This window comes from Cydia splendana, chromosome 14, assembly GCF_910591565.1.
Source record: "Cydia splendana chromosome 14, ilCydSple1.2, whole genome shotgun sequence".
Classification (NCBI taxonomy): Eukaryota; Metazoa; Arthropoda; class Insecta; order Lepidoptera; family Tortricidae; genus Cydia; species Cydia splendana.
In genome coordinates, this window is record NC_085973.1 from 3629536 (window position 1) to 3646068 (window position 16533).

Sequence of the window (16533 nt, forward strand, 5' to 3'; positions counted from 1 at the left end):
CGTCCAGAAATCATGTGATTGTTTAGAGGGGGGGGGGGGGTAAGAAAAATATCACGAACGATCACGATGGGGGAGGGGGGTTCAGAGATGATATCACGTGTATTTTTTTTTCAAAGCGGGAAAGACGAAAACAACGTGATCACGTGATCCTGTGGCAGGGGGGGGGGGTTGCGTTTAAATCACCAAATATCACCAAGGGGTAGTGGGGGGGGGGGGGGGGGGAGTCAAAAGTACGCCAAATATGATCACATGATTTCTGGACGACCCCATACTGATGTAGTGCATAATTGTTTCCGATGGAATTTTCTCGGAAACGTTCGTATTTGTCATGCCAATTCAGTCAATGTCAGTACTTTTTGTACTGAGACTCACTGAAATAGCAAGACACGTTCGTAAGTTTCCGTGAAAATACTGTGGAAAATAATTATGCACTACATCTGTATAAATGAAAGTAAGGTGATGATATTATATTTATTTGCTTGTTTAAGAAAAGTTACTTTTTTTTCACATTTACTGAGGGTGTACAAAGTTTTATCTACATTCGTTGTTATATTATATTAATTTGCGTATTTCTTTTTGGTATGGTGAATATTAACTTGTTGGTACATGGTACTAATTGACGAGCAAGTAATTTTACTAATTAGCAGAGTATAAATGCAATATTTATTACTATGGAATTTCGCAAAGTAACACCTGACTCAATAAATTTAGTACCTAGATAGTAGGTACATAGTGATATTTCAGAAGATATTAGATATTCAGTGGTTTCAATACATCTAGCTTTATATTATAAGATATTCTGATATAATTTGATATTCGGTTGCCAACGATCTATCAAATCAATTATATGGAGCGAAGAACTGAAATTAAGCACATCAAAGGAATTTAGAACTAAAATTAAGTAGATTTATCTTTAGATACGTTCAGACACTTAAAGAAGATTTAAATTAAATTTGAATATTTAAACTTTGATGAAAGAGAGATAAAATTAAACGGCGTCCCTCATTAATTAAAAAAATACATTCGATCTTAAAAAAATATTAGTCCTTTGTAATTAGGTATTATCGATCTGAACTTAATACTTAAATCATCAGCATCAGTTATCATAAACATGCCAATTATCATAAAATGATACCTTTACGACCCGATTCGAACTTTGGGATACATTAAATATTACGTCTTTAATCAATGTGTGTTACCAGTGATGACTTACGGCTCCGAAACGTGGTCTTTCACTATCGGCCTCATCTCAAAACTCAAAGTCGCTCAACGAGCTATAGAGAGGGCTATGCTCGGAGTTTCTCTACGTGATCGAATCAGAAATGAGGAGATCCGTAGACGAACTAAAGTCACCGACATAGCCCACCGGATTAGCAAGCTGAAGTGGCAATGGGCAGGCCACATTGCACGCAGAGAAGATGGCCGATGGGGTCGAAAAGTGCTCGAGTGGAGACCACGGACTAGCAAGCGCAGCGTAGGACTTCCACCCACAAGATGGACAGACGATCTTGTTAAGGTCGCCGGAAGACGCTGGATGCGGGTCGCTTCCAACCGGCACGTATGGAGGTCCAAGGGGGAGGCCTATGTTCAGCAGTGGACGTCTTATGGCTGAGATGATGATGATGATGAAATATTACGGCTAGATACGATATAGATTAGATATGTCAGTGACGTCAGTCAAAAGTGACGTTTTTGTTTAAAGAAACGTCATATTTGACACTGAGATATCTAATCTATATCGTATCTAGACGTAATATTTCACGTATCTTAAAGTTCGAATCGGGCAGTTAGTTAACGAGCATTTTGCTCTTACTTATCCGTATGTTTTTTTTTTACTATTATTATAGTTGTAGGTGAGCTTTCAATACGGGCGGCCTATAACTATTACCTATTACATAACTATTACTTCGTTTCATTCGTTTTTATGAATGTATTATTATGCAGTTTATTAAGGTATATAAAATATTATAAATATAATTATATTTCCCGGGAAACTACAAAAGACAGGGTTGAGTGGAGGAAGCGAGGGGAGACCTTTGCCCAGCAGTGGGACACTTAACCAGGCTATAAAAAAAAAAATTAGTCAGTTTATTTAGGTATATAAAATATTATATCTGTTTATGTGTTATTAAATTTTTCTTTTACAATTTATCCGTATATGTATCGGCGCAGCAAGACGCCCGATAGCGAAATGACATCATTTAGATATCATTCTGATGTCATTGTACCTACGTTCGAATTGGCGTGCAAGTTAAGGTTTTAAAGGATCGCAGCTTAAGCAAAGGCTACGTGTGTTACGCTGTAGACTTGTAGAGTCTACAGTGTAGATCGGTAGCAGCGGGTTTTCAATATTAGCACCAAATAGAATAGAGTGTATAGAGACGGATTGTCAAAGTAAATTATGTAGCCACAGCCACTGTAAATTTGCTGCCATCTTTTGACAGAAGATTAAAACTGTTATAGAACGCCATTTTGATCCTTATTCTTTCACTGATATGTGTTAATTTGTTAAATATTGAAATTAACGCCATCTACTCGACTGTAGGCCAAAGGTTATGGCGCCATCGTTCGAAAAGATTGCACCATACCTTTGGCTTACTCTCAAGTAGATGGCATTAATATTAATATTTAACAAGTTAACACATATCAGTGAAAGAATTAATGATCAAAGACAAATGGCGTTCTAACAATTTTAATCTTCTGTCGAAAGATGTACTGTAGCTACGTAATTTATCATGAGAGTAACTCTCTATTTCAAATTCTCTTTGTTAGCACTTAACAGAAAATTGTGTTCAGGCGGTTAGACTTTTTCCCCCTGTTCCGCTTTATGCCAAAAGCATGCCACAACAGCGCGATAAATGATTTAGAAAAGGTCAACAAATGTCAACGATAACGAAACATTTTCAGTTTTCAGCTAATTCCAAATGTCAATAACCATTACGAGGCATTTCCAACTAAATGTCAATGTATGTGATGAAATGTACATAAACTTAGATTCTTCGGACAGATGCGGTCTCCAGCGGCGCTATCATTTGGTTGTAGTTTTATCACTTGCGCCATGTCATGTCTTGCGTGCGTTATGTCATGCGTTACTTTCGCACTTACACACTTGTTAGAACGTGACAGGCATGATGACAGATGATAAAAAACCGACCTTCTTAGCCCTACTGTTGAGAACGCAATCTTTTATTTGTATAAAATCCTCATGCAGTAGCTAAACGCAGCCGTCGGGCTCGGCTAGTATTTGGAAGCTTTTTCTAAAGCACCAATAGGAGCGCTCCACATACCCTGTATCGCGGCCAATTAGATGCACCTAAAACTAAACCACTATTTGTACTTTCAAATTATGCAAATCACTCTTTCATAAGCCTCCATACAATAACCACACCACTTCTACATTTAACCGTTTAGTCAAGAAAGCCCGTGTAACCAGTACCTATTGAAAATTATAATAGTTTACTTCAAATCGAAGCTTTTTATTGTAGTCGTCGAGATCCTGACCTGCACGGCGGCTACACCTACAGTACGGATATGATGGTCTTTCTTGTCTACGTGACAACGTGATAAAACGGTATCCGTCACTTTCAATCGAGCTCTGTTAAAAAGTGACAGATATTTTGTCACGTGGATAAAACCATCCATAATAGGCCTGCTGCGCATGATATGGAAACATAATTTTAGGCCGAATGAATGGGAAACGTGCTCAACGTGGGGCACGTAGAAATGGTCACACGCTATGAAAAGGTCGGCTGGAGCAATCTGAGGGCCTACCGCGAACCACGTTCGACGTGTTGGCTCTCTGTCGCACTTGTAAATTCGTACGTAAGTGTGACAGGGAGGCAACACGTCGAACGTGATTCGCGGTAGGCCCTCGGCACCGTGCAGTCCACATGGCTTATTATCGCACAAAATAGAGACAACTTCCATGTCGCGATCCTCAGCAATGAGGGTACGAGAAAGAAAGATAAAGATAATAGTTATTTGTTTCACTCGGGGGCAAAGTTGTTGTTTAACCGCTCGTGCTAATATTGATACCCGAGCAAGCGAAAGATTCCAAAATTGAACCACGAGCGTAGCGAGTGGTTCGAAAAATGGAATCTTGAGCGTTGCGAGGGTTTCGAAGCACGAGGGTTAAACAAAATTTGCCCCCGAGTGAAACACAAAATTTTTCACCCCACCAACCCGAGGCAAATATTAAATGTAAAAATCAAACGAAATCAAACCAAATCAAATCCAAATTAATTTTATTAAATATTTATCATCCAAAATCATCATTAAAAAGTCAATTCTACCAGCAAACATAAGAAAACAACTCAAAATTTGCATTTGATTACTTTGCCTCACATGTGAATAAAATTCAACTTTGCTATCAGTTTTTGAAGTGCAAAATAAGCCTTTCCGAGCTGGTGTGGTGAAAAAGTAGTTTATTATTCAAATAGGCATATTAGGTACCTACAATGCGCTTATGAACGTCAAATAAAGCTACACCGGCTCCAACCCTACACCTCTGCCTCGAGAAGATTTAAGTCCCCCCTCAATTGGAGGAGGGTATCCCAATATGGGAACGGGCACAAACTCGGCGGGATACAGGGACAGAAAGAGATAAAAACGTACCTTTCCATCGCTCTTCCAGTAGATGAAAAAGCCATACTCGTCCACTTTAAACGTGCAGTTCTGTTCGAGCTCGGTGTTGTCTTTCTCCTCTGTCCATCGGTCGAACACCGCGCCCTGGAACAATACACAATTACACACATAAGTGAACTGTAACAATACACAATTACACACACAAGTGTTTCTAGCAATGTGCAATTTGCAGAGCATTCGCAAAAACCGGACAAGTACGAGTCGGGCTCGCTCACCGAGGGTTCCATATTTTTTAGGGTTCCGTACCCACAGGGTAAAAACGGGACCCTATTACTAAGAGTCCGTCTGTCTGTCTGTCTGTCACCAGGCTGTATCTCATGAACCGTGATATCTAGGCAGTTGAAATTTTCAAAGATGATGTATTTCTGTTGCCGTTATAACAACAAATATTTGTTGTATTGTATACATCATCTGTGAAAATTTCAACTGTCTAGCTTTCACGGTTCATGAGATACAGCCTGGTGACAAACAAACGGACAGTGGAGTCTTAGTAGTAGGGTCCCGTTTTTACCCTTTGGGCACGGAACCCTAAAACCTGATAATATCTGGATGCTTTCAAGAGAAAACAGGCTATTCCACATTTTTTTTTGCGCACCTGCATGTGCACGCATCCGGCGTGCACATGCCTTCAATATACAAAACACGTCACAATTACCGATAAACAAATACATTGTGTGCATTGTTATTTGTGTTACGTCTATATTTAACCACAAAACTATGTTCACGTGAACGCTGCCATTGACAGGAATTTCAATGGGATTTCATTGATGCGGTTCACGAGTCTATAAATAGGCAATACTTATCGCGTGAATCAGAGCCAGAGATTATCTGATGTGTATGTATCTCATCGTCATTCTTGCCGAATGGAACGGCCATTGATATAATTCTCATTTAGAGAGCGCGACCTGCGCGACCAAATCTCTATGGCTTCAGAATATTAATATAGGTTGGAAAATTTTATTTAATAATCAACTACAAAAGCTATATATAAAATTACTTTATAATAAAATTAAAAACTATACTAATCTAAATTAAAATACATCTAAATAAGGCCCCCTCGGCATTGTGCCAAAAAAATGCAGGCAGCATTCCCTTGCTGAATGGCAATACTAATGCGCTGCGAGAGAAAGCTGCCAGCTCTCTGGTCACCGGTAGTATCGACGAGAATTTAGGTTAGTATTGTGTTTTATGGCTCCTCTACACGATGGCCCAGCGCTGGACCAGCGAGATGGCCATCCGATGGTTGATAGCACGCAATATGGCATTAATTGTATGTAAAATATACGCAAGTAAGTATAACGGGTTAGCACCTACGTCCTACGTGTTGTTTAAGCGGAGCAGGCCAGGATAACACGAGCGGTACTCAGGCAGGGGGGTGTCACTACGCAGTTTAGGTATATTTGGCCGGCGCACCTCCCGGGCAGGGCAGGCGTATGGCAGTGCAGGCCGCTCGGCTCGCACGATAGTCGTGTCACGTGGCACTCGCGCAAAGAAGATTCATGGTTCGTGCGCGGTTATAAGTTTCAATTTTGTTGCAGGCGGCGAGTATAGGTATAATTTTATACCTAAATCTGACTTTTGTGAAGGAGTGAATTTTCTGTACGGTAGTACTATTAGTTATTCTGTGACTCAGGCCAGGCCAGGCCAACACGGGCATGTTTGTCACAGGCCACGGTGGTTCAATTAAGGCATGTCGGTATGCAGATCACTACACGGACAGGAGTTAATAAGTCTACCAATGGTGTTTTAGGCTAAAGTGGCGAAAATGGTTCGTCGTAGGTAGGGATTGCAATCCGGTCCGGCGGATCCGGTAATCCGGCCGGATCCGGCACTTTTTACTAGCTACCGGATCCGGTTGAAATCACCTGATCCGGACCGGATCCGGGAAAATAGAAAAAAAGACCGCACGCAGCACCCACTGCGCGTTTTAGGTGAGATAAAGGCGACGGATAGAAGAAAGAAGTTAAACAGAATAAAGAACGAATGAAAAAATCCAAATTTAGTAAAATAAGAAGATATTTAATATGACGATGATTGAGAACAAAAGAGGATTTCCTCTTCTTTCATGTTGGTGGCACGAATCGGCACGATACGACGATTACTTAAATAATTAGAAGTAAAAATTAAAGGATGGAGATGCAATGGAAGGCATTTGTAACGACCGGTCTGGCCTAGTGAGTAGTGACCATTCAGTGACCCTGCCTATGAAGCCGATGGTCCTGCTGGGTTTGAATACCGGTAAGGGCATTTATTTGTGTGATGAACACAGATATTTGTTCCTGAGTTATGGGTGTTTTCTACGTATATAAGCATGTATTTATTAATATACTATACGTATATATATCGTCGCCTAGTAATACTACCTAGAGCTAGCTAGTACCCATATTACAAGCTTTGCTTGGTTTGGGGCTACGAGTAAAATTGTCCCAAAATATTTATTCATGAATTATTTATTTATTTGTGATTTAGGCTATAAAACTATTTTCAGGGATAAAAAATGAAAGCAAGATAATATTGGAGCGCATTTCATACAATTTTGGTTAAAAGTAAAATATCTTGTTACTAGAATGGATGTCAGCGTTACAAATAATTCCATCAAAGTACAGTTACGAAAACTTGTCCTTTCAAGGAGTTCCATTTCCCATCCCATAATTATCCCATTAACAGGCTTTGGAATCTAAAATTTTATTTTTAAATTGAGATTGACTATGTGACACTTTTTAATACTTAGTTTTATTTTATTGTTAAAAGGTTATTTCTTATTAACTTTAAATTGTTGTTTTATGAATACATTTGTGTAAATACCCTTTGTTTCTCATATAACGCATAAAACTTGAAAAATATGTCATTTAATTAACTTTAATATCCTTATACCTAACCGGATCCGGTCCGGCCGGATCCGGCCGGATTGAGGCCAGAATCCGGCCGGATCCGGCCGGATTGAAAATCAATCCGGTTTGCAATCCCTAGTCGTAGGTTTCTTTATGGAGTATTATATGATGTAACAAGTTGAGACGTAAAATAATTACTGATTAGTCTTTTGAGTCCCATGGACGTGATGGACGCGATATCGAGGCGGGAAAGAGATTCAAAATTTTAATCCAACTTTTTTGTTGGCAAATTTCAAACATGTTAGTACCGCCGGCGCCATGGTTGGGACTGCAACATAATACTCGCGTGCAATAGAGATAGGAACAGTTCGGTCAATATCCGCAGTTCTTTGTTCTTAGCGTCCATACTTTAGAGCACATAGCTGCACGTCGTGCAATAAAAATCTTTACGATGTTACGAATTGAGTAATGAGTACATTTAGTAGATTCCCTTGTTTTTCAAAGAGTACAAAACCTGTATAAAAACCAGTTCCATGTAAGATAAAACTTCAGACACTGCCAGTCTGCCATTGGTCCTAAAATGGTGCATTGAAGTATTTTATGGCAGCCAGGACTCTAAAATAGTCGTTATTCTGCCATTAAACGTTGCAAAACGAATGACAATGTGTTTAACTGGATGTTTAAGGCAGGGGCATCAGATCATGTCCTCAGTATAAAAAGTTAACAGTCAACTGTAAAAATATGGGTGTACAAATCATTTCAAAAATATGTCCCATACCTAAATAAATAAATAAAATAAATATTATAGGACATTCTTACACAGATTGACTAAGTCCCACAGTAAGCTCAAGAAGGCTTGTGTTGTGGGTACTCAGACAACGATATATATAATATACAAATACTTAAATACATAGAAAACACCCATGACTCCGGAACAAATATCTGTATCATCATACAAATAAATGCCCTTACTGGGATTCGAACCCAGGACCATCGGCTTCGCAGGCAGGGTCACTACCCACTAGGCCAGACCGGTCGTCACCTAACTCTTATGGCAGTGAATTAAGAACTATGGGACATATTTTTGAGTAAGTTGTCTACAGCCAGTTGACTGTTCCTACCTACTGTACAGGTTGATTTCTGGGTGGCCACAACCGGTGCATCTGCCCTACTCGTAAACGTCTTTAATAGTACCTAAAGACTATTTTTAGGGTTCCGTACCCAAAGGGTAAAACGGGACCCTATTACTAAGACTTCGCTGTCCGTCCGTCCGTCCGTCCGTCTGTCTGTCACCAGGCTGTATCTCACGAACTGTGATAGCTAGACAGTTGAAATTTTCACAGATGATGTATTTCTGTTGCCGCTATAACAACAAATACTAAAAACATAATAAAATAAAGATTTAAATGGGGCTCCCATACAACAAACGCGATTTTTGACCAAAGTTAAGCAACGTCGGGAGTGGTCAGTACTTGGATGGGTGACCGTTTCTTTTTTTGCTTTTTTTTTTCGTTTTTTTTTTTTCATTATGGTACGGAACCCTTCGTGCGCGAGTCCGACTCGCACTTGCCCGGTTTTTTTTGTACGTCCGAAAAGCCGAGATTATTTGCGTAAGTAGACATTACATATTTACAGAGCACTTAGCCGGTAAACAAATTGCCTCCATTAAGATTATTGGATCACTCATGTGCTAAATATTTATGTTCCATTTTACTAGCGATGAATTATTAAGAATATTTAAATAAGGGGCGCCATAGGGCAAAGTTTTATACTTTTACGTTACGCGGGGTTGCCAGGTGAATTAACATCGTATTTACCTAAGTCAAAATAATCGTACCGATTAAAAATTATCGTACCTACGCCTATCAAAAAGGCACAACCCCTGTATTTATATGCGTACTTTTGCGTGCGATAATGCTCACTGGATCGTATATCGTACCGGAGCCCAAATTATCTTACATGTATAATTATCGTACGGTAATGTGTGTTACGGAAAATCCCACTCAACTCCAAACACTTGTATTGCACCGATTGCACGTCCCAATTTCCGTGGTAAATCAATCATACATCATACGGATATAGACGGCCATTTGCAATCCACTTCATATCTCAATCGGTTTCAAAATAATCGTTAGCTGTGTTGCCTGTGTTGAGCAATCTGTACGACTTGAGATTTAGAGCATTTTGTGGATATTTGTTCAAAAACATTTGCAAGATTGCTAATTTTAACAATGTTGTTTCATAGACGCGGTGTTAACGTGTAGACTACATGATAATTCGTTATGGGTCTGCCGGCATACACAGGCTTATTCTGAGTTTAATAACAGGTTATGAATTAGTTATGGATCTAATCAGAATACGCCGCCATAGAATCAATCCAAATAATCCTTTAAAAAACATTAAAACAGTTAGTCTTAAACATTTTAACATAACTACGAAAGGTCCAAAAATTCTCAGAATGGAGATGTTATCATTTAAATATAAAGACATTATACTATTATTTTTCAATGTCTTAAGAACTGCGTTCCAGAACTGGCATTGTGGATGTGGGCATGAAGGCCGCTAAGCTGAAATGGGACTGGGCAGGGCACATCTGCCGAATGCACCCAGAACGCTGGGCCAAAGTATCCACGGACTGGATCCCACAGGATGGATCTCGGGGCAGAGGAAGACCCAAACGGAGATGGCGGGACAACCTCGGTACATTCTGTGTGTAGTGGCGGGAGTGTGCATTAGACAGAGCCAAGTGGCGGGAAAGAGGGGAGTGGGATACACTAATAGGCTAAATAAAAAAAAGGTTAATACACTTATGAGATCGGGATACTGATTTTTGTAAACCTTAGCTGTCGTCATGAGCCAACATTGTTCGTCGAAATCATAGAGGCTTTTACCCTTTAAAAGATATAGTAAAACATCAAGAATCATAAATATCAAAGCATTGAGTACCTGTATTAGTGTTTGCAAAGCTGAACAGACAGCTATGCACATCGTGTGCAGTCAGGTGCGCATTTCCATCCGATTGCATTGCGATTAGGTGCAACCCAGATAGCATCGCCATCGCAGGTGATCATCTGTCTCGATTTTTATATTAAAGGAAAAAATGGAAAAATATACGCTTCCGGCAGGACTTGACCCGCGACCTCCGCAATCCGTGCGTTTGCTCTAACCAATTGCGCTACGGAAGCCTACCAGAACCTCGCGAATGATTAGAGCAAACGCACGCATTGCGGAGGTTGCGGGTTCAAGTCCTACCGGAAGCGGTTTTTCCATTTTTTCCTTTATTATAAAATTTGGAATATCGCTCGCAGACGTATTCTGCTTGTTTAAAAATTGATCTGTCTATTGAGAGAGATCTGTCAATTGCAAATACAACACAAGTCTAGTGCATAATTATTTTCCATCGTATTTTCACGGAAGCGAACGAACGTGTCTTGCTATTTCAGTCAGTCTCGGTACAAAACAGTATTGAGGTTGACTGAAGTAGCATGACAAATACGAACTTTTCCGAGAAAATACGATGGAAAACAATTATTCACTACATAGCACTGCCCTCTGATGTTGCCGGTGTCCATGGACGACGGTAATCGCTTACCATCAGGCGATTCGTCTACTCGTTTGCCTCCTTTTTTTCTTCCTCGCGCTATCCCGGCATTTTGCCACGGCTCATGGGAGCCTGGGGTCCGCTTGACAACTAATCCCGAGAATTGGCGTAGGCACTAGTTTTTACGAAAGCGACTGCCATCTGACCTTCCAACCAGGGATGTTGTGGATGCAAATTTTTAACATCCGCGGATGCGGATGCGGATATTTAAAGCCTCACATCCGCGGATGCGGATGTCAAGATTTGGTACTTAAAAAACGTCTAATATTACACTTTTTACCCGACTACGGCAACGCAAAAGGAGGGTGGGTTATGATTTTGACCGGTATGTTTGTGGGTATGTATGTATGTATGTATGTTCATCTGTTCCCTCATAACTTCTAAAGTACTCATTGAAATTTGACAAACGACGTGTCATTCGAATCGTCTTAATCGTCCGCTGGTTATAGGCTATATGACGTCACAAAAAAATGAACACGGCGCCCTCTAGAGGTCATAAAGTCACGAACCAAAACCCGACGTACGAGGCTCGCTGTACGCGTTCCAAAACGGGGCGCCTTCGGCGCCCTCATACTAAAAGAGTCGGGCGTAGCCCGACGTTCGAAGCACGATGTACGCGTTCCAAAGCCGGGAGCCTTCGGCGCCCTCATACTAAAAGAATCGGGCGTAGCCCGACGTACGAGGCAAGATGTACGCCTTTATTGTAAGTAACGAAATCCTGACCCCAAAATTAATTAAATAAAAAATAAGTTCAAAAACTAAAACCCGACTACTGCAAATCGCGCTCTAAAAAGTATGAAACAAGATAGAATTCTTATCTGAAATTATCATATAGGAAAATTATAAGAGTTATCATTTTTTTATATATTTACAGAGATTCAGAGGATAACCGTGGTCGTATGCCACTTTACCTTAAAGTTTATAATCGTGGCATACGTCCACGGCGATCCTTTGAATATCTCTGTAAATATATAAAAAACCGGGCAAGTGCAAGTCGGACTCGCACACGAAGGGTTCCGTAGCATAATGCAAAAAAACGGCAAAAAAAAAACGGTCACCCATCCAGGTACTAACCCCGCCCGACGTTGCTTAACTTCGGTCAAAAATCACGTTTGTTGTATGGGAGCCCCACTTAAATCTTTATTTTATTCTGTTTTTAGTATTTGTTGTTATAGTGGCAACAGAAATACATCATCTGTGAAAATTTCAACTGTCTAGCTATCACGGTTCGTGAGATACAGCCTGGTGACAGACAGACGGACGGACGGACGGACAGCGGAGTCTTAGTAATAGGGTTCCGTTTTACCCTTTGGGTACGGAACCCTAAAAAATGATAACTCTTATAATTTTCCTATATGATAATTTCAGATAAGAATTCTATCTTGTTTCATACTTTTTAGAGCGCGATTTGCAGTAGTCGGGTTTTAGTTTTTGAACTTATTTTTTTTTTTCATACTGATCTGAAATATAACACTTTAAACTCTCGCGTTTTGTACACATACTCGTATACATATATCGCGGTAGACCCGTTTGTGTAATTAAATATGATCTGAAATAGTATATAGAATTTTAGATCGGTTTAGCCAGTGGGTGGACAACTGGGCAATGCAGTGACACAATGACAATAACAAATGTGTGTCTCTGACAACGACCTGCTGAGATGCAAAATGGCGATAAATATGCTTGTTTGCGTATACGAGTACAAATGCATTTTAAATAACATTGTGGTAGGTTACTTGTTTAAGTTGTGTTTGATCCATTTGTCTAAAGGTGCCACTTTGCCACTGACGAGCCATGCAACAGTCCAAATAGTGTGGCTGCAATCCAAAATCGGTCCGTGAATGTCAATATTACAATGTTTAATATTAGGATGCCGTCCATTTGGATGAATCCATTGTCACGGCATCCATTTGGAAGGCTCGTCAGTGGCCTGCTTAATATACTGAAAGAATGATTGATTTATAAATACATACCTATTAGCTTTTTCTCGCGATACCGTAAATGGGGTGAGTAGGGACAAAACTGACATTCAAACCTCGATAACATTTTATTTTTACATTTTATGCAAACTTAATTTTATTAATAAATGTTCCGGCCGTTAGTATTTTAGTTTTTTTTTATGATTTTAGGTAGTTCCATTTCATAACTTTAACGATAAACACAAAATCCCTCTTCACCCCGTAGTCCCTCGTAGTTGGAGTGAAATGGGATTTCATACAAAAGTTGATTTTGAAACGTTGTTGAATCGATTTTTTTATTAAGAATCCGGTTTTGATCTCAAGATTGCAAAAATTTAAGATGGAAAACTGCTGGCTGAACCTACTGCGCCGTAAGAAAACATGAACTGACTAGTAAGTAGGACCTTTTGGGTCTCCCCAGATATATCGACATCGACGCGCAATCGGCAAAACCATTGCGAGCGCGGACTTCTGGCCGAAGGGTATGGTGTTTCGGCGGTTCCGTGGGAATCTGCCAAATCCTACACCGGAACATGCGACACAACTGAAAACCGCCGTGTCGCCGAAATAATTTTTAAATCATAAATCATAAATCATAAATTATTTATTTGCGTGAATAGGGTCAGATTACAGTTGTTATATATACATAAAGTTCCTCCTAATTCAACCGTCCACAAACAGCATGCAAATATTTGTTGTATTTCTTAAGCTAAGTATTTATTACATTATATACATTATGTACTACAATATATCATTGAAATAATCGTGAAGTGAATAAAACATTTTATTTAACAGCCACTCATGTAGGGTTTTCTTAATTTTTTTCATTGGCAAGCATTTAATGTCAGGTGGCAACTTATTAAATATTTCTACACACATAGCAGGGCAGTTTTTGTTAAAAATAGCAGTTTTTTTTTGCATTCCAACTACAAGTCGTTCACCATTTCTAGTATTTCTAGGGTATATGTCACTAGCTGTAATAAATAATTCAGGGTGTTGTTTAACAAATTTGGCTACTTCAAAAACATACAGGCAAGGAAATGGCAGGACTTTAAGCTTGAGAAACATCGGCCTACATGACTCGAGAGGGCTAATACCACAGATTGCACGAATACATTTTTTTGGGATCGCAGTACTCTTATAATATCTATCCCATTACCCCAGACCGTGAGTCCATATCTGAGAATTGATTCGACATATCCGTAATAGGCAGCCATGGCAGTTCTGTGATCAGATGTTCTACGCAATCTATTAAGGACAAAAACAAATCTATTCAGTCTTGCGCATACAGTCTCAATATGTCCATTCCAGTTTAGCTTATTATCTAAATGTATTCCTAAAAATTTTACTATAAATTTTAGCTTGTAAGATTTTGGATTTCACGAGCCTATAAATCCCCAGAGATTTTTATTATTATATGTATGTTCGTTTGTAAGGTATGTATCTATGGGCCTTAGTTGCCTGATAATAAATAAATGATATTTAATTTTAATTAATAAGAGAGTATTTTTAATTAGAAAAAGTTGACGTTCGGCTTGCTCGCATCGGCCGGCGCCTGCCGACGCGCCGACGGATTTTTCGCAGTTATTGCGCAGACATTAAAAGGTTTAACCTATCTGCTTTTGCCGATTGCGCATCGATGTATCTGGGGAGACCCTTACCTACCATACGTTACGTGTTACGGGCATCCATTAATGACTCGCCGGTGCCGTACAGTTTACGGTTTATATTAAACCGACTCGAGGTTGCTCAACGTAAATATTCACGTCTGACAGATTAGTTAGATTAGTTGCTGGTGAATCCCTAGTACTACGAGAGACGTTGTTCCTCGCTCACAGACGCTGCATAAATCATCTGTCAAGCTGTTAAAGGCCTGAATGAGAGAGGTAAATACAGAAGACTGACAACCATTACAGAATGTCAGTGTATCGGCGTTGTTGTAAGTGGTCCTATTTAGTAAATTTAGTAAAGGGTGGCCCAAAAATATTACATTAACATTTTTTTTTAAATTGTGTAAAAGACGTCTCGTTTTTGTCTCGTGTAAATAAGACAAATATTCCTAACTAAAAATGATTTTTACTTTCCTGTATTTTTGCATATTAGCTTTATGCGTATGAAACTAGAACCACCTAATAGAAAAATGAAGACTAAGTACTTGAAAGCAAATATTTTCTTAGAACACATTTATTTTTAAAGTACTAATGTATTTGTAGCTTTTTATTTTTATTACTTCGAGAGCGATATAATAGAAATAATGTTAACCAACAGTTCACCACAAAGATTCGTTTAAAAGACTCGTATCTCACGTGCCCAGGCTGTTTCAAAAGCAACCTTACTGCTATAGAGATAAAAGTTAAACTTGAATAAGATTTAAATAACAATAGTGACTTGTGTTGTGTTGATTGGTTGCCAAACATATGACGATCGTAGAGTACATTGACACGTAAGATAAAGATCAGGGTTGCTTCCGATTTGATACGTCCAGCTCTGAATGTCGAGGTCGAGACTTAAGGTTACATTTGGCAACTGTCAAAGGTTTGCATAGATGGAGCCATCATAGCTTGCCCCTTTTTCTATAAGATTAGGCTTAAAAGGCTGGCATCCAGTTGTCGTTGTTGCCGCTGTCTCTGTCAATTTCCTTGATAAAATGAGTGACGTTCGCCGCCGCATTAATGCCGCGATTATGACGTTCATTCCGTCACTCAGCTTAACAAGAAAATTGACAGGTAAGCGGCGACGCTGCATGATTACATTGGAATAAATCACCTTAGCGGGCGCGCTGATGTTTGTATTATTTGTTTGTATCGCTATCGCTATAGATTATTACGAGTAATGTTAAGATAGGACATCAGTATACAGGATGTCCCTAGCCATTGGACAAAGCCGAAATGTACAAACCCTACGTGGGATTTCAGGGTAAGTATGTACAATCGCTAATGACACCATGTATAAGCACTCACTAACTATAACTTGCTAATTTTAGTCATGGTATAATAATATACTCCGCCTGGTACTCTATTCCGAGATGCGCGTATGACCTAACTGACACGGGCCTACGTCATCATGCTGTTTACAGGTTCTCAAACTTTAAAATGTGGGAGAATTTTAACCAACAGTGAAAATTATTTTAACGGCATTAATTTTAAGTTATTCATGTAGAAACATAGTAAAATAAAACAAATCTAATGTATTAAATTAAACTTTATTTATCTATACAAGACAAACGTTTGAAAAACTAATTCACAGTTACACATTAATTACCAAGCTTACGACGTGAAAAGTTTGGAAAACACTGCGACTGCTGACACTGAGCGAGAAGGAAATAACAATGAACACGCGTTCGACAAGGATGACGGTCAGGGCATGAAGTTATCTAGATCCGAATTGTCAAATGTGACAGCGCTATCCTGTGTTGCCAGTAATGTAAACAGAATTACCCGAACGTCTGAAATTTCTTTCGTGAATCGGAAGATATTGCTAACGAATAATTAAAAATGAC

The 16533-nt window shown here is 39.4% G+C and overlaps 1 protein-coding gene across 2 annotated transcripts in view; it reads right to left on the reverse strand.

Moving 5' to 3' along the window:
• The window catches only part of LOC134797041 (1-phosphatidylinositol 4,5-bisphosphate phosphodiesterase), a 115420-nt gene that overhangs the window by 51133 nt on the left and 47754 nt on the right, over positions 1-16533 (reverse strand). For both annotated transcript variants that reach the window (XM_063769256.1, XM_063769255.1), the window contains exon 3: positions 4615-4728. In XM_063769256.1, the coding sequence (XP_063625326.1) occupies positions 4615-4728 (114 nt within the window). The remainder of the gene's footprint in view (positions 1-4614; positions 4729-16533) is intronic.